Source organism: Felis catus, chromosome C1 (genome assembly GCF_018350175.1).
Source record: "Felis catus isolate Fca126 chromosome C1, F.catus_Fca126_mat1.0, whole genome shotgun sequence".
Classification (NCBI taxonomy): Eukaryota; Metazoa; Chordata; class Mammalia; order Carnivora; family Felidae; genus Felis; species Felis catus.
This window is the reverse complement of record NC_058375.1, coordinates 97651307-97676287: the sequence shown is the minus strand read 5'-3', so window position 1 is coordinate 97676287 and position 24981 is coordinate 97651307. Positions and strand designations below refer to the sequence as shown.

Below are 24981 nucleotides of genomic sequence, written 5' to 3'. Positions count from 1 at the left end.
TCTCCCAGTCTTTACTTATGAGAACCATGTTTTCAAGAATTTCTGAGCAAACTGCATTAAACAGTAATTTATTTCTCAATAATAAAAAACACATATAATCCATGATGATGATTTCTGTTCAAAAGTAGATAACCAGTGGTATATTTAGTATACTCAGTTTCTATAATTCTAACCAAAACCACTGAAAGTCTTACCTAGCCTGTTCTAACTAAATCATGGGCACCTGTAATTTTTACCTACACATTTTGAAATGCTGAATATAGCTCATTGTGAGTAGAAGCCCAGGTTAAGAATCACTACTTCTGCTTCATATGCAAGATTAGCACCTACGAAATGGCTTTCGTGTATTTACATGTTAATCAGAATTATACTTAATCTATTTATATGTTATTCTTTTTTTCCTCTCCATTTCTATAATTTTGATTGAAAATGCAGTGTTACTCTGGCTAAGAGAATCGGAAGTAACTTGTAGCCAAAATTACTTCCATACTGCTTTTTTGTTGTTCAAGCTCCATTTTTTTCTTCTGAGTATATAATTGAAATTAAACAAGTGAACAGAGACAAATCTGATTATCACTATTCATTCAAGCTCTTAATTGTTCACTATTATTTATTGTCTGAAGGCAGTTTAAGCAAAATGTGCAGGTCTTTTTTTTAGCATCTGGCATTTCTCTCTTTTCTAGTTTTGCTTTCTTTTCCTTAGTCTTGAAAATGACAGCTTCAGAACTGTGTAGTTTTATACATTCTGATTTTTTTTTTCCCCAGTGAGAGAGAGCTTACCTTCCTCCTAAAGTTTATCTCAAGCACTCTTAATTATCCTTAAAACATCCAGCTCAGATGTTAACTCCTGTATAAGTGGAGGAAAGGACACATACTTAAATGTAGGTATATCATAGTGTGTTTGCTTACTACTTGCTCACATGAATCAACAAGATACTTCTGTGCCTTTTTTTTTTTTTTAACATTTATTTATTTTGAGAGAGAGAATGTGAGCAGGGGAGGGGCAAAGAGACAGGGAGAGAGCTATTCCCAAACAGGCTCTGGACTGTCAGTGTGGAGCCTGACACAGGGCTTGATCACATGAACTGTGAGATCATGACCTGAGCCGAAATTAAGAGTTGAACACTTAACCGTCTGAGCCACCCAGGTGCCCCAAGAAGATATTTCTAGAAGCAAGATTCTAAAACATTTATTTTTAGGTGAAAAGAGAAATACATTTGTACCGGGTTAAATTTTACAAATTAAAATTTTGTGAATTATGATACCAGTTGACCTTTCTACCAAACGCCTTTCTATTTATGACATAATCTAACTCAAAATCAAATTAGACAGAGTCACAAAGATCTTTCTTCCTCCCAATCTAAAGCTCACGGAGTTCAAAAGGTTAGCATGGTAATCTCATATTCCCACTTCATTTGTACAGATTTAACAAAGGAAAATTTTATTTTGGATATGGAGAAATTATTATGGAATAAATCAAATGTTCTTCAATGAAAGAATGAAATGAAACAGCAATCTTTAGGTTACCTGTCTTATAGTAGATAGTTTTCTTTTAAAATTAAAATACCCTTGTCCTTTTGTGCTACTTAATACCTTCAAAGGTATAATACAAGGTATACAAGTGCTAGACTTTACATTATACATGGGTGGGGTTATTTTTGCTTTAAAGAAATTCTTAAAAATCATAAAGTGGTCAATTTTGTTATATATATTTTACTACAGTAAAAAATTCTTCGAATCATTGCACAAAATAAAAACCTCACTTGCTCTGTAACACCAGTCCTTATATTGCTCTACATTTTGCTTTCTGCTGCCCTCCATTTTTCCTTTTCCTCTTGAACCTAGCACTGTGAAACTTTCCTTCATCTTACCAAACTTTCCTTAGTGGTCACAACTTCCATGGCCTTTTCTCCCTTGATTGAGATCTTCACTGAAGACACAAACATCTAGATGCTCACAGTCTTCCTATTAATACCAGTTCCTGCCTTTACTTCAGTGATTTTAGTAGCTACATAGACAGTTGTAACTTTGTCAGTATGTTGAACTCATTTCCAGTGGCATTTTGCATGTGCCTTAGGTAGGCATTTAATTTTAGGTAATCCTATGGACCTTACTTGAACTAGAGCCATGTAAACTCCCAAATCATCGTAGATGCTGGTATCTCCATTGTCCAAGCTTGTTTGTGCAACTGTGCTAGCTTGTATTATGTTTTGATACCTTATCTGAGTTATTGTCAAAGAGTTCTAGCTGATCATCCTGTTTTCCCTTTTCAGATTTACCTTTTCTATGTCTGATGAATTTCCTAGAACATAAATCTGATTATTACATCTTGGTTATAATTTTTCAAGGGTTTCCCATTACTGAGAAGATAAAATCCAAATATTAGCATGGTATACCCAGCCCTTCACAGTCTGATTCTGGATTTTATTAATTATTATCTCCTATTCTGACCTTTGCATGGCTTTCATTGGCTAAATTGAAGTCTTTGTAGTTCCCCAAATATGCCTCTGCATTTAGCATAGGATATTATTTTGACTTCCCTGTGACGCTTTCCTTGGTATCAAGGCTGACTTAAGCATTATGTTCTTTTTTCAGTCTATATATATTTCCATTATAGCTCTTATCACCGTATGGTGTCATTTCATATGTGTGCCTATTTATTACAAGAGTATGAAGAATAATGGATTTATTATTTTTTTTTACTCCTGTATCCCTAGCATACAGAAGAATCCCAAAAATATTTGTTGACTTAATGAGCAATTTACACAAAGGAAATAAAACCAGCAAAGAAAACCATTCTACCTTCCTAGTAATCAAAGAACTGTAGTCTTTACTATGGAGTCCAAATTTTCACTGTAATAATATTAGGAAATACTAACGTACACCACTCATGTTAACAAAGTTATAAAACTGGTGTTGGTGATTTTTAATTGATACAACTCTTGGAAAATTTTGACTAATATAGTATGGGGAGCTGAAAAATTATTTCAAGTAATGAATGTAAAGACAAGATAAAAATTAGATGTAAAATTGTGTATACATTATGATTGCACTTGTATTTTATTTTTTATTTATAAAATTTTTTAATGTTTTACTTATTTTTGAGAGAGATACAGAGCATGAAGTGGGGGTGAAGCAGAGTTAGCGACACAGAATCTGAAGCAGGCTCCAGGCTCTGAGCTGTCAGCACAGAGCCTGCCACGGGGCTCGAACTCATGAGCGATGAGATCATGACCTGAGCCGAAGGCAAAGCCCGGAGCCCGCTTTAGATTCTGTGTCTCCCTCTATCTCTGCTCCTCCCTTGCTTACACTCAGTGTCTGTCCCTCTCTCCCTCCCTCTCTCTCCCTCTCTCTCTCAAAAATAAATATTAAAAAATTAAAAATAAATAAAAATAAAATGCATAATAAAAAGACTAAGGAATATAACCGTGGTAGTTAGTAGTGGTTTTATGATGTTAAAACTATGGGTAGTTTTCCCACCTTTGAAAGTATTTTTTGTAATGTTACAGATTTTATGATATAAAATGTATACAAGCTTCTCCAGTATTTGAATTTGAAAAAAAAATGTAATTCTGAATCAAAATTCTAATGTAAGAGCTCTTGAACAGTTTTTAAGTAAATTTTTCTGGTCTTACAATAAATAGCCTCTTAGGCATGGGTCAGAAGGGAAGGGATTGGTAGTTAAAAGTTGCTCATGGTAGGGTGTGTGAGGCCAGCATAGAATGCAGATAATTTAAGTTATGGTCTCAAGATTGAATCATGTAGCAATTCTTTATTTTAAGAATTTCAATAGTAAATATTCTGCTTTAAATGTGGTTTTGTTTTTGTTTTAAGGTATCAGTTTCTTGAAGAAGCTTTTCAAAACCAGAAAGGTGCAATTGAGAATCTACTGGCTAAGCTTCTTGAGAAGAAGAATTATGTTCATTTTGCAGCTACTCAGGTGCAGAACAGGTAAGTGTGTTGCCTTAAAACCATAATTTCACTTTAAAAATTATTATACACACTAGATCCAGTTTAAATTTGTTTCCCTTCTGTATTAAGCATATATAGAAAACATTTTTAGAAGGGTAAATATATGTAGAAGTTTGAGTTTGGATTATTATATGTGTTAATTAAGATTTAATTCACCAAAATTTTGAATACTCTTAAAATACATCTTTAACTCTTTTCTAATCAGTAAAACTCTATTCTTTGTAAAGCCTTAGTTAACGATGGAAAAAGCAGTTACTATGTAGAGTTGAATTATAAAACTTTTAACTGTGTGGTTGACATAGTGTAGAGGAGAGAGTATGAAGAATGTCTCCTGTAAAAGAAGCATTTTTTTTTTAAAAGAAGCATTTTTAAAGACACTACTTCTCGCAGAATTATTATTATAACTCGTATGTAATAGCACACTTTATGGCACATAGTAAACTCTCAAATTTTGACCATTGCTATTATTTTTATCAGTAATCCCATCAGCATTTAAAAATTCTATTCAGGTTAATTTCTCAAAAAACTAAATTTATTGATAAGGCAAGTTGGAATAAGTTCCATAAGTGAGTACATTAACAAGATGAGGATTCTTGGGGTAGAAAGATGAACACTTGGAGCTGGCATAATTAAAATCAGTATATTCCTGGAGGTATGAATAGGATTAGTAAGTATTTTTCACAGTTTAACGAATATTGAGACTTTTGGTATTTCTAGAATATTAAAATTAATTATTTTACTTAAAATGGCAATACTTAAAAATATTAAATGGATGAATGAAGAGCGCATTATACATTAGACTATAAGGTGGCAGAACTTTCATCTTAAGAAGTGATACCAAAAGAAAATAAAGTGTACTCCAAGGTTGTAGGTAATATGTAACAATGCAGTTGACTCTTGAACAACATGGGTTTGAACTGTGTGGGTCTATTTATATGCAGATTCCCCCCCCCCCCCCCCCCCCCCCCCGATAAATATAACATTTTTTCTTTCTCTAGCTGGCTTTATTTATTGTAAGGATACAGTGTGTAATGCATGTAGCATACACAATATGTGTTGATCAGCTGTTTATGTTATTGGTAAGGCTTCTGGTCAACAGTAGGTTATTAGCTAAGCTTTTGGGGTGTCAAAAGTCATACATGGATTTTTGACTATCTGGGGATAGGTGCTCCTAACCTCCACTTTGCTCAGGGTGAACTGTATATACTTTACATGCACTAATTATGGATGGTTAATTCTTATGAAAATATCAGGATGTTTTAGTAATACTGCTGATATGTTGTGGGTGATATTGGAGAGGATAGCTAGCTGTCTTATAAATTACAGATGGATGTCCTTTTCAAAGAAAAGATACTTGATTCATATGGCAGTCCCATATTTTTGTACATATGTTTTATACATATTTTGTATATATGTTCCTGAATCTATGTATAGAGAAGTAGAACAAGAAGTTTATGTGTTATAAAATTGCATAGGGTTGGAGAAATTCATGATTTCATCTCCAGATTTTTGTTTAAGTATTGAAATCTCCAGTGTTTCTTTCCCTTTAGACACATAATGACCTATATCTCCATTTTTTAATGTACGTTGATTTCTTTCTTCACAATTGAACATGTAGTAGACATGCTTAAACCAAAGGGAGTCTGACAGTGGCTAACTGTTCACTACTTTTAGCATGCTTAATGATTTCACTATTTGGCGGAGTCATTTTAAGTTAGAATCCTACATTATCATTAGTAATCAGCACTCTTATTTTTAAAAAGACATTTTCCAATCACATTAATAAGGACAAAATTGAATAAAATTTTCAAATAAGTGCCCAAACAAGCACTGAGGTATAGACAAAGGAGGGAAAATTATATTATTATTACTCAAATTTGAAAAGACAATTTAGAGGTTAGAAGTGTGGGTAATAGTTTGTAAAGAAGTTAGAATGTATAAAAGTTGAAGGCTACGTTCTTTGGTTGTTTAACATTTTATAGATTTATATCGGTAGGATTCTCCCCCACCCATGAAATAGGTATCAGCAATTTCATTTTTGCAGCTGAAACCTTCCTATTCTAAAACATCGAACTCTTTTAAAACTGGATTGAAAATGTTTTATGCCCTTAATTCTATATAGTAGGAAAATTATTTTGAGAAGAACCTATGGAAGGAGGGGGCACATTTTAAGTGGTTAAATTGTAAGTGAAAATAAATGCTTCTAAGCTTAATTCTTACTGTTTCAACAGATAATTACTGTTTGCAACATTGTTCTTTTGCACATTGTTTTTGAAAAGCATTAAGTAGATCCAGTGTGCCAGATTTGACACTAAATAGCAGTTGTTGATGTCAGATGTTTATATATCACATTCATGTCACAGGAGCTAAAGGAGATTGCCATCTAGATTAATAAACTACCTTTATGAATTTAATTTAAAATTACTAAATATTTAATCCATTCTTTGTCTGTATAAATAACTTGTTTAGACCAAACTGAGTGCTCAGGTCTACCGAAACATAAGTTGTACATTTTGACAAGGGTTTCATTTTAATTACTTGCTTAAGTGCCCAGTTGGATGAATTTCTGTAACAGTTGATGATTCAGAGACATAGGATAAGTTGATAACCTAATGATGCATTTCTCTTATTCAGGATAAAAGAAGTAAATGAGACTAACAAACGAGTAGAACAGGAAATTAAAGTGGCCATTTTCACCCTTATCAATGAAATTAATAAGAAAGGAAAATCTCTCTTACAGCAGCTAGAGGTATGGTTCAAAACCAAAATAAAACAACAACTGCTTCTCTTGCTCTTTAGCTGTTTTTAATGTTTATTGAAAGGTCTTTTAGATTGGTTGGGGGGTATGGAAATAAAGACAAATTAAAAGCATTTTTCATTTCATTTTCTATTGGAAAATAGAGCTTTTACTAAGTTAGTTAATTTGCAGCCCAATTCAGTAATACTGATTTTAGCTGTATAAATGAGGAGATAGTGTTGTCCTCTTAAGAATTAAAGAATTATTACTAAAATGTGATATAAACAAAGACAAAGCCAACCTACTACTCCCCCCTCCCCCACCCCCATCCCTGAATATACGGCCTCAATTTAACTTTTACATGTGAATGTATATTGGGGTCTGCTTGAGTCCTTTGTGTTTTACTTTATTTTAAAAATATTCCATAGTTTTGCTAAAAATGCTGCTCATTTTGAAATTTATAAGCTTTAAACTTATTGCATTTTTTAAGATTAATATGCAGATATAAATTTCCAGATAAGAATCCAGTCAGTTTGAAATCCAAATTAAGTTTTAAACAGAGTTGTCTCTACTGACCACAGTTCATTGGTTCTCAAAATTTGGTACTCTTTAGTAGGTTCAGGTGATAAGGGGTTGTGTTTTCTGCATCATCAGTAGCAATTTAAGCTATGTATTTGATTTTTTAAATTTCTATTACTTGTAACCTCAACATTTCCACAGATTGTTTTCTGTTCTGTTCCCTCATAGATCATTGTAGAAATACTAGACACATAGTTACATACAAATGAAAGAAATTATGTTGGCAGTATTATTTCTGCATTTCTGTCTTTTGAAATACATCTTTTTATTGAGACACAATTGTGAGATTAAAAGTACTCTCACACATACCATTAAAGTTGGAGGTCTCTTTCCTCTTGTACATTCAGCTGATGCATTTAACTCTAATAGATTTTTGTTTTCAAAGACTGTACGTGGAGAACACTGAGCAGCAGCTATTTCTGATAACCTTTTGATAACCTTTTAACTTACTGCAAACACACTGTAACTGTAGGTCGAAAATAATCGTAAACCATTTCAAGAACTTTGGAATGAAAAGATGCCTTTTAATGCTAAAATATACAAAAATACTGAATCATAAATCTGCCACACACGCCTAACATGCTGAATTTAAGGAATAGATGTTTTCTAGTGTAATATGTTCTTAAACTTTGTAAAATAAAGGTTTTCCTATGCTTGGTAGAAGGGATGATTTCCAGGGAACTTGTGAATCAAACTTCTATCAGTTGAATACTTTTATCCATCGTTTTGCATTATAAAATGGGCAACTTGTTTTCTTAGGGAAAAATTGCCCAATGAGTCAAGCTGAGGTGTTCAGAAAATGGTCAAGTGCGAAGTAGATAGGTTGTTTGGCATGCCAAATGTCAGAGCATATAAGATATCACCTGTCCCTTCCGGGAGTTTTAGTTCCCAGGTAGTTTATTTTTCCTTTGCAGCATTTGCCCTCAAATTGCTCCTTCAATTCTTATTTATGCTCTTGTTCTTTGAGAACTTTTGTTATTTCAAAAGGTTCCTTAATAACTCTACTCTTAGAGCTTTAGAATTTACCTTTCTCATTTTGTCTTTTAAACGTATTTGAAGGAAGAGATTTTAACTTTAGCCTCCTGCTATACCAGTAGGTGGCACTAGTAACACAGAATTTTCTTTTGGACCTAAGAGTGTGGAGTTGATTATATCAAATTTCTAAAGGTCAGCTCATTATGCCACAGATTCTGTATATTGGATTAGCCTAATAGATACTATTTTTATTTATTGTTTTTTAATTTATTATTTTTTAAAATTTATTTATTTTAAAAGACAGAGAAGGAGGGAGAGAATCCCAGGCAGGCCCTGGGCTGTCAGCGTGGAGCCGGATGGGGGGCTCAAACTCACAAACTTTGAGATCATGACCTGAGGCAAAACCAAGAGTCAGACGCTTAGCTGACTGAGCCACCCAGGAGCCCCTAGATACTATTTTTAACAAAGACGTTTTATCTTCTGAAGGAAAAGGGAGACATCAACTAACAATTTTTATATGTGGAATGCCCCTTTGTTAGCTTTGAGAACTAAGTTTTAGTTCCGCCTTTGTTTGCCTAAGTTTAGTTTCCAACTTTTGTTTTGATCAGAGGCTCATTACATAATGAGATGCCTGTTAATTTACCCCGATTTTAAAAAGTAACGTAGGTATTGTGTTCGTTTGCAACAGAAACGATGAGTTGGATTTTTCATACGGAATTCTTCATTGAACTCTTGTTCTGTTTCAGAATGTTACAAAAGAAAGACAGATGAAGTTATTACAGCAGCAGAATGACATCACAGGCCTTTCCCGGCAGGTGAAGCATGTGATGAACTTCACAAACTGGGCAATTGCGAGTGGCAGCAGCACAGCTCTACTGTACAGCAAGCGACTGGTGAGACACATAGTGTGTTTATCCACAGGTCTTTACATTGATTTTATCAAGACTTACATTCAGTGAACTGTAGCTGTTTCAAGTCTAGATTTTGTATTTTTGCCAATGTAACCGCCACTGCAGTTACAGAAAATTTCCATCACCCACAAAAGTTTCTTTGTTCCCCTCTACTCCTGACCCTAGGCAACCATTAATCTCATTTCTGTTATTTTCTAGAATTTCATGTAAATGGATTCATACAGTATTTACTGTCCTGAAGATACATGATAAATCATTTCTGCCAGAAATGTGCACTTGATTGCTAATATAGGTAGTCTTTTAAACACAACTGTCTCATCTCAGATCGTGGGGCTACATGAGCTTTTTATGTCTTTACCATGTTTGTTTTCTCAGGTAATACTTAATTTTTAAGACTAATGTGAATTTTTTCCCTTCAAGATTACTTTTCAGTTGCGCCATATTTTGAAAGCACGGTGTGATCCTGTGCCTGCTGCTAATGGAGCAATCCGTTTCCATTGTGATCCCACCTTCTGGGCAAAGAATGTAGTCAATTTAGGTGAGAATTAATTAGTTTTTTCAGTGTGACTGGGAACACTAAATTAGGAGGAGAAAGAATCTAAAACAGATTTTAGATCCTTAAAGCTTTACTGTAACATAAACTTCTTGGAAAATATGTTCCTCATTGGAAACTCACTTGTGCTCTGTTCGTGACATTTTGAAGAATGTTGAGCGTCTCCCGTGTGTAGATTTTAAAAATGTGTATTATTGTTGACTTTTCCCCCACATATTTGAAAATTGGTAATGACTGTTTTATGTCAAAAACTTAGCATATGGGGCTTCATTCTCTGGAAGAATTTATTAGATGCCCTAATAGTTTGTATATTAATTGTACCGAATTGTCCACTAGAGGAGGCCCTCCAGGATGCTGATGTGTGTGAAAGTCACATTGAGGAATGTTTGAAAGATAAGAGTAGCGCTTTTCCACACAGAAGAGAAATGGGCTTCACTCTTGTCCACGGTGTGGACCTGCAGACCATAGGTGAAAGTTACAGAGAGACAGACAAACAGCTCAGTTTAAAACAAAGACCCAAAACTTCCCAACAGTTAGAACTGTCTACAGATTGAGGAAACTCACTTTGAAAGTAGTTAAGTTCTCACCACTGGAAGTGGTAAAAGCAGAGGTGAATGGATTTCTGTAAAAAAGTGATCTTTGTGTATATTAAAATTTGGCTATAGCCTTAGAGAAGGCATTGGCAAACTGTATTTTGTGTGGCATGGTAGCTAAGTTTGTTTTTTACATTTTAAAGGCTTGTAAAAATAAATGAAAGTAGAAGAATATATGGCAGATCTTATGTGGTCTGCAAAGCCTAAACTATCTGACCCATTAAAGGAAAGGATTGCCAACTCTGCCTTACATCCAACCTTCCTAAAATTTGCCTTCTATTCCTAGAAAATAAAGGGCTGTGTGAGAGCCAAGGAAAATTGTCATTTCTAGGGACGTAAGTGGCTAAAACATTCCATGTTTCCATGGAAGACAGTTTTGTAGCAGTGTAGTACTCTGCCCTGAATAGTATGGCAATTCAAAGGAAAATGGAATCAGCATTAGCAGTCTTAGATATCCTTGAATCTTGTCCAGGAGAATTGATTTTGACTGACTAGATGCGCCTCCTCCAATAACATCTGTTTCAGATCTTTAATTTTCTGTACATTTGTGTAAATATAGAATAATACACAATACATTATTCTGAATAATCAAAAGTCAATTATTTGGCTTTGGACTATGTTTCTGATCTTCATCATCTTGAAACCTATCTCCCACCTCTGCTGTCCTGTCAGAAGCTTTGAGTGCTGATAGTTGTGAAAGGAAAGAGGAAAAAATAGTGGCAATCAAAAGTGGATGATTTAATCGTTTATATGCAAATTATTCTCATTTTTTAAATCCTTCAGGTAATCTAGTAATTGAGAGTAAACCAGCTCCTGGTTATACTCCTAATGTTGTAGTTGGGCAAGTTCCTCCAGGGACAAACCACATTAGTAAAACCCCTGGACAGATTAACTTAGCGCAGCTTCGACTCCAGCACATGCAACAGCAAGTATATGCACAGAAACATCAGCAGTTACAACAGATGAGGATGCAGCAGCCGCCTGCACCCGTATCCACAGCAACGACCACGACACAGCAGCACCCTCGACAAGCAGCCCCACAGATGTTACAGCAACAGGTGAGTATTAGAGCATGGCACGATTGATAAAAATGATGAAAGCCTCAAGACTGCACTCCGTCCTATTGGGATGAATTGCACATTTCAAAGTGACTAGCAGAGACAAAGCTCAAAGGTCAGAGTTTAAATATTTGCTCTGGGTTTGGCAGGGGCCTGGGGGAGATGTGACAAAGGGCATTAAAGAACTATTTAACGTGGGATATGAAACTAACTCATGGTACTATGGAAGAGCAAAAGTTTTTATCCCTCCCTTCCAGGTATTTTTTGTTTTCCACGTGTGATTTGGGGCCAGAAAGCCAGATATTTTTTTACCTAAGATCAGATACATTCCTTAGGCATTTATTCAAACTATTCCCATCCGTGTATCTCTTTTGGTCTCCCCTCCCCCACCCAAATCAAAACCACTAGTCCAGGTTTGGATAAGTTAATGTTGATAGGCTTTACACACACACACACACACACACACACACACACACACACACACACACACACACACAGCAGAAGGGATTGGGGCTAGAGTTGGGGAGAATGACTTACGCTTTATACTTTATGCCATTCTGTCCTGTCGAGTTTTACCATAATATTTTATCATTGAAAGATAAATTTATAAAAAATATTATTAAGCAAATGCAATTTCTACCTTTTGTAGCCTCCAAGATTGATCAGTGTGCAAACAATGCAAAGAAGCAACATGAACTGTGGAGCTTTCCAAGCCCATCAGATGAGATTGGCCCAGAACGCCGCCCGGATACCAGGGATACCCAGGCACAGCGGCCCTCAGTATTCCATGATGCAGCCACACCTCCAAAGACAAGTATGCCTAGAGTTACATTTGTAAGAATCATACAATTTTAAAATTAAAAGACATAGTTTTTCTTAAGCAGGTGGGGGCTCGGGGTTGGCCATTGATACCTTTGAAAATTTGATTAATGCTGTGTATCTTCTTGTTCCCCCAAATTACACATACACATGAATTCAATTTTAACAGCTTCTTTAATGGCATTAAACCCATTATATACTATGGGCTAAGAACCTCTGGTCTCGTCCAGCCAATTCATTTTACAGAAGGAAAAAACAAAGGAGCTTTTTATTTATCCACAATCACAAGAGGTAACGGTAAAGTCAAGATTAGAACCTTAATTTCCTGAAATTGTTTCTCTGTTCTTTTCATGTGGTGTTGTGAACTTGATCTGTAAAAAGGACTTTGAAAACAGTAGAGCTGTGCTACATGTAATTTATTTATTTGGGTATAGCTTCTCTCTGTTTGTTTTTTCTTTTTAGGATATAGATAATGCCTGGTATGAAAAATAAGTGTATTTTAAAACATGTTTTCTGATTTTTGCCTGAATAGTAGGTTATATTTGAATAGGAGTTAGGGCTATAAAATCAGGCTACTTTTACATATGATCTCTAGTTATAAAATAATAAAGTTCATTGTGGAACTGTTACAGTGATATTTTTCAAAGCATGCTTTAATAACCCTCAGGATGAGTATGAGGTCCTTGTCAAAAATAGATTCTGAACCATAGCCATTGAGTCCAAATTTCTAGGAGGAGAGTACTCAGAAATAGTGAACTTTTACTAACTCTCAGATCAGTCTGCATACTAAACTTGGATAAATAGTCCCAGTGCAGTGGTTCTTCAACTTTTATATGCAAGTACCTTTGGAAAGACTTTTGAAAAATAGGCACTCCCTCACATTTAAGACTGACATTTAAAAGTTCTATTATAGGGGCACCTATGTGGCTCAGTTGATTAAGTGTCCGACTTTAGCTCAGGTCATGATCTCATGGTTTGTGAGTTCGAGCCCCACTTCAGGCTCTGTGCTGACAGCTCACAGCCTGGAGCCTGCTTTGGATTCTGTGTCTCCCTCTCTCTCTGCCCCTTCCCTGCTTGTACTCTGTCTCAAAAATAAATAGAACATTAAAAATTAAAACAATAAAGGTTCTATTATAAATTTAAGTTTCAATGATTGCCAAGGACATATTTTCTGGCATATTGTAATTACTGACATTATAAAATCAAACCGTTTCATCATTCTTAAACTAATCCAGTGGAATCCCAAATACTATAGCAAGCTCTTTTTTGAAAGTCCAAACTTTATTGTCTCTTTTATGCTTGGACCTGAATTTCTCTTCTACTTCGTCTATAGAATTTTATCTTTATATACTTACGTTTGATAGGTATCTAGATCAGTCAGTTGCAGTTTTCTGTGGGAAAAATGTCTATCTTAATTTAAAAATTCTTGTATTTCCAGTGACAGTAAAACTATTATTAAGCTTAAAAATATTATTTTGGGCCAAATTTTCATTATAGTAATTTCTGTACAATTATACATAAATATACTTATATGGTTTTAAAATAGTAGGAAACATAAAAAATAAAATTCTTCTGGGTACACATTTCTTTATGAGACAGATGGAGCCTTTTCCTTTTTCCTGTTCATTTGTGTGTGTGTGTGTGTGTGTGTGTGTGTGTGTGTGTGTGTGTATTTATTTTAATGTTTATTTAATTTTTGAGAGAGAGAGAGAGAGAGAGAGAGACAGTGTCAGCAGGGGAGGGGCAGAGAGAGAGGGAGAGAGAGAATCCCAGGCAGACTCCCTGCTGTCAGCACAGAGCCCAATGTGGGGCTCAATCCCATGAGCTGCGAGATCATGACCTGAGCTGAACCAAAATCAAGAGTTAGGTGCTTAACTGACTGAGCCACCCAGGCGCCTTATATATATTTGTGTATGTTACTTGTTAGAGTTAGAATTCAACATCAGTTTTTATTACTGTTTTTTCTTGTTTCTGTTTTCTTACGATGCTTGGGAACCTGTTTACAAAAACATGTATCTGGGAATTAAAGTAATTTTTTCATTTTCCTGAATTGTTTGAACTTTTGCAGATTATAAACTAAAACTTAGAATGAGCTATGAATACTACTTTATGCATCTTTTTATCAGTTGACAGTTTCTTCATGTCTTTTGTTGTTGTTGATCATCTTATATCAGAACCCACTCAGAGATTTATTAACTCAGGTGGGCACTTTGTCATCAGCTGAACACTTGTATCTTTGCTTGTCTCAGAGTATTTTCTGCCCCAGGGTAGTGTGTTAGATAGGATTTGAAATGGGTCAGAGGTGTGCTGTTTTAGGGGAGAGGGAGAAGGGCAATTATAGAAGGAGAAGAGAACCTGTAGACTGGCACATTCCTAGGGAAATTGGGTTTTCTTTAGAAAAAAGTACATATGAAGGTTGAAGATCTGGACATTAGTTTCCATAAAAGTGTTCACATAGCCATGTACCCGAAAGCCCACAAATATGACCAGGGAGCAGCTACACCCTTTGGAAGAGTGCAGAAGCTGCAGAATCATCAGACTTTAAGGCCCCTACAGAAATAAGTGAATGTTAGAATTTTCAGTGTTTAAAATTTCTAATTATTTATTTGTATATGTATAATTTGTTTCCCAAGGATTTTCATCTATATTTATCTTAAATGATCCTAATAGTCGCTTACAATGAGACAGGTGAGGTGTTACTCACATTTCTAAATTACTGATATTATGTGATTTGCCTAGAGTCACAGATTATTACAATCAGGAATTGATGTCATATTTCCTTTTGTACATTCATTTTTTTCTACCGTATCAGTTATATAATAGACAACTATCCAATTGTTTTTATTTTTAAAAAGACGGAAGAGTCAGAGAGGAATATAAATAGAACAGTGACTTTCCTGGCCTGATGTTTAAAAACTTTGGGGGCTTCTAGATCATCTATTTATGTACATCTTTGTTTGTAATAATGCCATGTCACCAGGCTGGCAGGTTGAACATAATGGCAAATCTGCTTTTCCTAAAAAGTACACAAAAATGAGTAGGAAAACAAAAAGGCTAAGTTTGAGTTATTGTTACTTTTTTTGTATAAGTGTATAAGAAGGCTTTTTCCCCCAGTTTTATTAATAATTGATGTACATCACGATAAATTTTAGGCTTACAGCATAATGGTTGGTTTACATAGATTGTGAAATGATTACAGTAGGTTCTGCTGATACCCATGATGTTATACAGATACAATAAAAAGAAAAGAAAGGAAGAAAATTCTTTTACTCCTTGTAATAAGAACTCTTAGGATTTACTTTTTTTTTTTTTAATGTTTATTTTTGAGAGAGAGAGACACAGTCGAGCAGGGGAGGGGCAGAGAGATGGAGATACAGAATTAGGATTTACTTCTGTTCTATATATTTAAAACTATAGTCATACTGTATGTTACATCCCTGTTACTTGTTATCTTATAACTGGAAGTTTGTACCTTTTACCTTTTGACCACCTGGCATTCCCTCTTCTTCCACCCTCCACCTCTAGAAACCACAAGTCTGAACTCATTTTATATGAATTTGTTTTTGTTTTAAGATTCCACATATAAATGAGATCATACAGTGTTCGTTTTTCTCTGTCTTATTTCACTTAGTATAATACCTTCAAGGTCCATCCATGCTGTGGCAAATGACAGAATTGTCTCATTTTTTATGGCTGAATAATACTGCATTCTAGACACACACATACACATTTTAGATACACACATACATACAACTTCTTTGTTCATTCATCAATGTATGGACACTTAGGTTGCTTCTGTGGCTTGGCTATTGTAAGATAAGGCTTGCTTCTTTGTTCTTAGTCACAGGTATCAAGCACTTGTGTATCCTTCCTAAACTAAAACTTCTTGTAAAGGTGTAGTTCACATTAGGATATCCTGGCAGATCAAGTAATGATAACATCTTTTTTCCTAACAGCACTCAAACCCAGGGCATGCTGGACCCTTTCCTGTTGTGTCGGTGCACAACACTACAATCAATCCAACCAGCCCTACTACAGCTACGATGGCAAATGCAAATCGAGGTCCCACCAGCCCGTCTGTTACAGCAATAGAGCTAATCCCCTCAGTTACCAATCCTGAAAACCTTCCATCGCTGCCAGATATTCCACCCATACAGGTTTGTATTTAAGTTGAATGACAGATTTAAAAGCTGTTAATTAGGAAGCATTCTTTCTTTTAAATTTAGGAACAACATTTTTTGAAATTTCCAAAGAGTAGAGTATTAAATATTTGATTTTGAAGTTATGTGTGGTAAACAAAGATAATAAAAATTATGTGTGCTGAAACTAGCATGCCTCAATATTTTAAAGTTCTAAGATATCAGTTTTGTTAATCTTTCTGCCACCTGCCAACGGACAAACCTTATGTTAGACAAAGCACTCCTGCTGTGAGCTTGGATCCAGAGAGGACACCAGGACCCCAAATGTGGTCACATCTTTGCCATTCTTCTGTTTGGTCCAAAAGGGATGAGGTACCCCTTGTGCAAACAGGGTGGACTGAAAAAGAAAGTGGTTGCAAAGCCTAGGTATCAGGCACTTGTGGAGAGGAGCAGGAGGCATCCTGAGAGAGGCAGTGATGGTGAAGAGTAGAAGGGCCTCTGAGGCATCTGTCCCTTTCCCCTGTAATATTTTCCTGAAGAAACATATCTTTCAGTGCCTTATGAAATTTCATTAATTCATTTGAATTAAAAGCCTTTTATTAAAAAAACTTTCTTAGTGCAACGTACAAGCTTTATTTAACAGAGGCAACAAAGGCAAACAGCCACTTATATTAAAGGGAAAACAGATGAGAAGAGATTTTATCTTAAACACCTTAGAGAGGCGCCTGCGCCTGGCTGGCTCAGTCAGTGGAGCATGCAACTCTTTTTTTCCTTTAAATAATATTTATTTGTTTATTTATTTATTGAGAGAGAGAGAGCGCGCGTGCGAGCGAGCAGGGGAGGTGCAGGGAGAATCCCAAGCAGGCTCCGCACGGTCAGCACAGAGCCCGACTTGGGGCTCATACTCATGAGCCGTGAGATCATGGCCTGAACCAAAACCAAGAGTCGGGATGCTTAACAGACTACTGAGCCACCCAGGTCCCCCAAGCGTGCAACTCTTTGATCTTGGAGTTGTTAGTTTAAGCCCCACATTGGTTGTAGAGATTACTTTAAAAAAAAAAAAAAAGAACCATCATATAATAACTTACTTACAGTTGCACTTAACTGAGCTCTGTTGTAGTGAAGAATACAGCTCATGCACCATTATAGATGAATGATTTGTACATTTTCAAGTACTCACTGAATACTACCTCACATATGTATACATTAAATTTGAAAAAGGTGTAATTAATGATCCCCAGATATACTTCATTTTTGTTGATATTTTGGAAGAGGTTATTTAAGAGACGAATATGTGATTCTGACTCATGAATCCTGTGATGAACCCAGCCTGGACTCTGTTGGACACCAGGTCTCCTCCACTGGTCTTCAGACATCAGATGGGTTTTAGATACTGGTTAGGAAAGTTCTCTGGGTAACATGAAACGCTGGTACTCGTAGTGCTTGTTGAAATACTTGTTCAAGTTGATAGATCTGCTTGTGGGCTTCTGAGGGTGGGTGGGAGCAATGAGGCACCAAGAGTGGGCTCAGCAGACTGCATGTCCTCATTAAGCCAAGGCAACGACTTGACAAAAACATTTTATTTATACATTCTGTGTAACCTTTGAAGGTATGTATACTGAGTCGTCCTCTCCTGCATTGTGCAAGTTACTCAGAGTCAAGTGTTACCATGGGAGCAAGGAACAGTGTAATTACTAAGATACTAAGACCCTTGATTGCATTTTAATATTTTTATGGGTTTTATGGATTTTATAAGAGTTTTAAAGGATGTTTCTTTAACTTCAAATTGTTTCACAATCACTAACACATTGTGAATTCTCTTAATCTTATTGCTTCCCAAATATTAGGAGAGGTCTTTTTTGGCTGAGTGAATGTTAGTTGTATTGGTGCTGAGAGGACTGGACGATACAGAATGGGAAATTTGGGAATGTGTCTGCAAAAAAGTAAAATTTCTGAGTTATAAACTTAGAGTTTACAAAGCACTTTCACAAGCAGTATTGTCAGTTTAATATGTGAAGTCCTCTTGTCATAATGGCACTCCTATTTTATGGATGACAGTAAGAGGGATTAGTGACTACTACATGGAAAAGTTTTAATTCAAAGCTCACGCTCCTAATTATAAGGCTGGTTCTCTCCCTGCTCTCCATAGAGAGATAGTAGGGAGATAGTTTGTGATTGTAGGCCTGGAAAGGTATAGTACTGAGAGGCTTTGGGCAACCAGAGAGAGGTATGTGCAGTGTTAAAAGAATCATTAAGCTAAACACTTAGCGTATGCTAAAGTCCTTGGGGATTTAGAATAAAAAGATTAATAAGACTTGGTTCCAGGTCTTAAACTTTGAAGAGGAAGAGGAAGTTTGCCAATGTCTTACTTACCATAGTTTGCTAGGGCTATTCTGATCTTGGTTTGGTGCTTTCTGACAGAGACCAGATGGAGGAAGTGTAGATGTTCCACAGCTTTGAAAAGCTTGGCATCATATTAGACTTTCCTTTTCATCACCTACTTTTTATTTTTATTTATTCATTTATTTTTAATTTTTATTTTTTTAGTGTTTATTTTAATTTTTTTATTCTTTATTTTTGAGAGTGAGACAGAGTGTGAGTGGGGGAGGAACAGAGAGAAAGGGAGATACAGAATCTGAAGTGGAATCCACTGTCAGCACAGGGCCTGATGCGGGGCTTGAACTCACGAACTGCAGGATCATGACCTGAGCCGAAGTCGGACACTTAACCGACTGAGCCACCCAGGCACCCCTATGTTTGTTTATTTTTGAGAGCGAGAGAACAGAGCATGAATGGGGTAGGGTAGGAGCAGAGAGAAAGGGCACACAGAGTCCTAAGCAGGCTTCAGGCTCGGAGCTGTCAGCACAGAGTCCGTTGTGGGGCTCGAACCCATGAACTGCAAGATCATGATCTGAGGCAAAGTCGGACGCTTAACTGACTGAGCCACCCAGGCATCTCTCATCACCTACTTTTTAAAATTGAGATACAATTCACATACAAGAAAATCCAGTTTTTAAAAATGTACAGGACAGTAATTTTTAGTATATGCACAAGACTGTGAACCATCACCACTACTTGCAGGACATTTTTATCACACCAAAAGATACTATGCGTTGGCAATCACTCTCCATTTCCCTCTTATCCAGTCCCTGGAAACCACTAATTTGCTTTCTGTTTCTATGGATTTGCCTATTCTAGACATTTTGTATGAGTGCAGTTCTACAATATATGGCCTTTTGTGTTGGGCTGCTTTCATTTAGCATGTTTTCCAGGTCCATCCATGTTGTAGCATTTATCAGTACTTAATTCCTATTTATGGCTGAGTATTCCATTGTATGGATAGTCCACATTTGTTCATGGGTTCTTCAGTTGATGGACATTACGTTGTCCACTTTGTGGTAGTAGAAATAATATAGCTATAGAAATATTTGTACAAGTTTTTGTGTGAATATGGGTGATTGGTTCTCTATCGTAAATTTCTAGTAGTGGAGTTGCAGTGTCATATATTCTGTGTGTAAGTTATTGAGGAACTGCCCAACTATTTTCTACAATGGATGCATCATTTTACGTTCCCATCCAACAGTGCGTGAGGACTTCAGGTTTTACACATTCTTGCCAACACTTGTTACTGTCACATTTTTTTTTTAACTTAAAAAAAAAAAATGTTTATTTTTGAGAAAGAGAGAGCATGTGTGCACACGTGGGAATAGGGTCAGAGAGAGAAGAGAGAGAGAATCCCAAGGAGGCTGTGCACTGTCAGCACAAAGCCTGATGCGGGGCCCATCTCATAAACCATGAGATCATGACCTGACCCAAAATCAAGAGTCAGACGCTTAACTGTCTGAGCTACCCAGGTGTCCTTGTCACCTACTTTTAAAAGTAATTAGAGGTGGTTACCACAAAAACACAAATAAGAAGTAGGTAACCATATGAACCAAGTGTAGGAAGAAAAAGGAAACCTGTCATCTCTTGAAGGGAGCTTATTATCCCTTACTTTCTCTCCTATCCTGTAGTTTCCATGGTATAGTAAGAAGAAACCTAGGGGAGACTACACGGGAAGTAGATAACTATGCAGTGTAAATCAGTAGTATTAACTGTGCAGTGTAAATCAGCAGTGAATTCAAAGTAATTTGTGGATATATGTTAATAGTAGTCATGATAGCCATTCAGTATGGAGTAGAAGTTGATCTAAATAGAATTCTTTCAACCTGAATTATATTTTATTTTGCTCTGCTGTCCATCTCCAGCATATTGATAGTGCATATTTGTAATTTAGACTTTCAGGTGATAATACATGATGAACCTGAATACTTTTTGAGTACATAAATGAATATTAGATTCTGTTTAGAATAGCATATAATTAATGGTATAATCTCATGATTTATTAAATTCTTTATAATTTTTCATATTTGGTGTACTTAGTAACTATCTGGGAACTATATTGGATATTATGAAGTCTTGGGAAAACTGTATTTCTGATATTCATACGTAAACTTAAATGTTACTGACTATCCATTTCTGTACTGTGCTGCTAGCACTGACTAAATGAATCCATCTTTTCTTCCCATTTTTACCAATCTGATAGGTAAAAAGGCACTGTTGATTTCATTTATGTTTCTTTTATTTGTGTGCTTAGTTGTGGTTCACTGATAATTTGTATTTCTTCTTTGGATTGCCTTTTTCCTTTTTTTTTTTTTAATTTCTTTTGTTAAAAAATTTCTTTTTAATGTTTATTTTTGTGAGAGAGAGGGAGAGACAGAGCTTGAGCGGGGGAGGGGCAGAGAGAGAGGGAGACACAGAATCCGAAGCAGGCTCCAGGCTCTGAGCTGTCAGCACACAGCCCGACTTGGGGCTCGAACTCACGAACTGTGAGATCATGACCTGAGCCGAAGTCAGTCGCCTAACCAACTGAGCCACCCAGGCGCCTCCTGTCTTTTCCCTTTTAATTCATGGAAGTTATTTATATAGCACATGTTCCATGCAGTTATTCAAGGATACTCAAAAACCATTGATTTAATGAATAAATGAATTAATGTTTTTCCATACTTACAACTTTATTAATGTATGTCGCCTGAAACCTGGGGGTGAATGCTTCAACTAGCATTTCCCTGTTGGGGGCTGTAGTGATGTCATAGACGCCATTTTATGTACTTCCAGTTTGCCTCTTCCTAATCTGTCCACTCTTCTAGCCTTAGGCCTGTCTTGCCAGAAGTATAAATTACAGGTGGGTGAGTATAGAAGGAGTGGGAGTAAAGGTTATAGGTAACCTGAGACTTTCATATCTGTTTTGAATCATCCCCCACCCCCTCCATTATGTTCAGGTGTGACATTGTTCACTTTCCATCTGTGGCCCGTATTAGGAGCTCCCCCCTCGTCCAAAATACTCCACTTAACTAGTTGCAGCTAAATATTCTCCTGCAGGTATGGCTTACAAGTGAATCCTTGGCCAGCAGCCGTGACCACTGGGCAGTTACAACTCCTAATACCCCTAGTGCCCCCCCCCCCCCCCCCCCCCCCCCCCCAGTGAGCCCTCTGCTTGCGATCACCCTTTATGTTTCTCGCCTTTAGCGAGAAAGGCGTGTACTTTTTAGGAATCCTCCCTTGCCTGTGATATGTTGGGAAATGCTTATTTGGTTTTTCTGTCAATCCAGTTCTACTTTGTTTTATTTCTATAATTTTCTTCAAAGTTTCTATGTCGTTGACATCCTTTCCTGTCACCGTGAAAATCAGTACAATTTTGAGAAGAAAGGAGAGCAAGAAGTAAATGTATGTGTTCAGTTTTCTGAACATTTGCATAAAAGGTATCTTGCCTCCAGTGGGAGAGATTAAAAGGGGCAAGTGTGGGCACAAGTAGACCAAAAAAGCAAGAAGATTGGCAGTTATTTAAGAATAGTTTGACCACCTCTTATGGCATAGTATACAGTTTTTCTTAAGGTAGTTTTCATAGTTAAATAGTATTTACTGTTTCTTACGTAAATAATTTCTATTTTGTCATCACAGTTCTTCAGTATAGTTGGGAGGTTTTAAAGAGAGGAAATTGATGTGTAAGTTGTCCAGTCATCTGGCTTTAACCTGCTGTCTTGTCTGAGTGAGAAAAGGGCTCAGTTCTCCTGTGGACTGCCCCCTTTTTTGGTGTAATAAGGGGCTTTATGCCCCAGGCTAAGGGTTTTCTTTTGAGTCTAAAATATTTTTAAAACTTTAAAATTAGGTATTGACTTGATTAAATTTCTATTCAGGTGAGTGATTCCAGCAGGACTATGAATGTTGAAATAAAGAGAGGAAGATGGGACAAGAATACTGATAGAGTTCTTTGTCAACTTTGAGAAAAAGCAGAAGAGTCAGATGATCAGAGCTATTTTCATAGTAGAACATAAGGATTTAGTAGATTATTGTGTTCTCTCTTGAGCTGCCGGGTACTTGTTGAATAATACTAATTATAGCTTTGTTCACACAAACTTTAAACCATTGTGGGTCCTCAGGAGAAGCAACAAGGAAACGACAATTACGCCAAGTTGGATACAATAATCTGTTAGTAAATTGTGAACATAAAGGATTATACTAATGAAATTAATAGTTTCTCCTCTGCTTTAATCAAAGTAAATTTCTCATTTCATTCTTTTTCTTTAGTTGGAAGATGCTGGTTCAAGTAGTTTAGATAATCTACTAAGTAGATACATCTCAGGCAGTCACCTACCCCCGCAGCCTACAAGCACCATGAATCCCTCCCCAGGACCTTCTGCCCTGTCTCCAGGATCATCAGGTAAGCCATCAGAGGCCCTGCCTCATTTCTTTCACACTGTAAAAAGCTGTCTGTCATTATAGTTGACCTTTGAAAACAAGTTTGAACTGCACGGGTCTACTTAATATGTGGAGTTTTTTCAGTGAATGCAGTACTATAAATGTATTTTCTCTTCCTTATGATTTTTTTTTCTTTAATCTTTATTTATTTTTGAGAGAGTGAGAGAGAGAGTGAGAGCAGGGGAGGAACAGAGAGAGAGGGAGACACAGAATCCGAATCAGGCTCCAGGCTCTGAGCTGTCAGCACAGAGCCCAACATGGGGCTCGAACCCATGAACCATGAGATCATGACCTGAGTCGGACACTTAACCGACTGAGCCACCCAGGCGCTCCCCCTTATGATTTTCTTGATAACATCTTTTCTCTAGCTTACTTTATTGTAAGAAAACAGAATATAACATATGTAACATGCAAAATACGTGTTGACTGTTTATGTTATTGGTAAGGCTTCTGGTCAACAGTAGGCTGTTAGTAGTTAAGTTTTTAGGGAGTCAAAAGTTATATGCAATTTTTAACTGCACTGGGTGGGGGGGCGGTGTCAATGCCTATAACTCTCACATTGTTTTAAGGGTCAGCTGTGTATGTATTAGGATTTTCCAGGAAAACAGAACCAGTAAGAGAGGGTGTGTGTGTGTGTGTGTGTGTGTGTGTGTGTGTGTGTGTGTATGTATGTGTATGTAGAGGGAGATTCTAAGGAATTGGCTCACATGACTGTAAGGACTGGCAAGCCATTGGACAGGTTGGCAGGCTGGAGACCCAAGGGAAAGTTGATGTTACAGTCTAGAGTTTGGAGGCAAAATTCCTTCTTCTCTGGGTACCCTAGTCTTTTCTCTTAGTTCTTCCAGTGATAGTATGAGACCCATCCAAATTGTGGAGGTTGATTTGCTGAGACAGAATCTACTGATTAAAATGTTAATCACATCTAAAAACACCTTTACAGCAACATCTAGACTGGTGTTTGGTCAAACAATTGTAAGATAATGAAAAATGGAAATTAAAAAACAAAACAAGGATTGAGGAAAGGCAAATGAATTTTCAAATTGCAATTTTAAAATAAAAACTTAAATTTATTGGAAACTGTTCACGTTGTGACTAATCAAGTCTATGAGGGTACAGATCTCTTCCAAAATCCCAGTTGTTTTATTAACCCTGTTTGTCATGAAGGAATGAATAATTAAAGCAAATCTAAATGGATTGACAGTGCAGAAGTGGTTACAGAGTATATTTTCTTGGTTTAAATTAAACATTACTTATTTCTTACTGAAATAGAAACAGACCACCTCATTATTTCTGGAGTAAAGATAGTTCAAGTTTAAATGTGAGTTTTTCATAAGATGCATCATTAATACAATTTCTGAGTGGTAGAATTTTTAAGGTGTAATATAATTATTCCAGGACTTATAAAGAAGGAGTAACTATTAGGAATCTAAGAAAGATATTTACCAGATGACTTGGAGTTGGATGGTAAATAGCTTTCTCTTGATGTGGTAGTTTTCATTGATCGGATAGACTTGCTCTGAGGGGAATTCTGAGAATCATGTCGGGGCTCAGCTGACAGAAATTGGTTGAAACATGCCAAGGGTTACACATGCCATCCCTGATTTTGAGGTTAAGGCTAGGCCTGATTTCTAAGAATTGCTAAATTGCATCATAGTAATCTTTAATTCTGTAACTAGTAGGTAGAATTCTGAATATTCTTCCCTGCATTGATAATCATTTTATGTATTATTTTCCAGGTTTATCCAATTCTCACACACCTGTGAGACCCCCTAGTACCTCTAGTACTGGCAGTCGAGGCAGGTGAGTTTTAACATTGTTAGTGGGGTTTTTTTCTCTTTTTTATTAAG

The 24981-nt window shown here is 36.3% G+C and overlaps 1 protein-coding gene and 1 pseudogene across 4 annotated transcripts in view; one reads left to right on the top strand and one right to left on the bottom strand.

Annotated features, from left to right (window-relative positions):
* The window catches only part of TRIM33 (tripartite motif containing 33), a 131374-nt gene that overhangs the window by 90357 nt on the left and 16036 nt on the right, over nucleotides 1-24981 (top strand). For all 4 annotated transcript variants that reach the window (XM_023259015.2, XM_006944178.5, XM_023259014.2 and 1 more), the window contains exons 5-13: nucleotides 3835-3951; nucleotides 6607-6721; nucleotides 9010-9156; nucleotides 9595-9712; nucleotides 11104-11378; nucleotides 12028-12192; nucleotides 16154-16354; nucleotides 22964-23096; nucleotides 24871-24934. In XM_023259015.2, coding sequence (XP_023114783.1) covers nucleotides 3835-3951; nucleotides 6607-6721; nucleotides 9010-9156; nucleotides 9595-9712; nucleotides 11104-11378; nucleotides 12028-12192; nucleotides 16154-16354; nucleotides 22964-23096; nucleotides 24871-24934 — 1335 coding nt within the window. The remainder of the gene's footprint in view (nucleotides 1-3834; nucleotides 3952-6606; nucleotides 6722-9009; nucleotides 9157-9594; nucleotides 9713-11103; nucleotides 11379-12027; nucleotides 12193-16153; nucleotides 16355-22963; nucleotides 23097-24870; nucleotides 24935-24981) is intronic.
* Nucleotides 17585-17884, bottom strand: LOC102900669 (annotated as a pseudogene).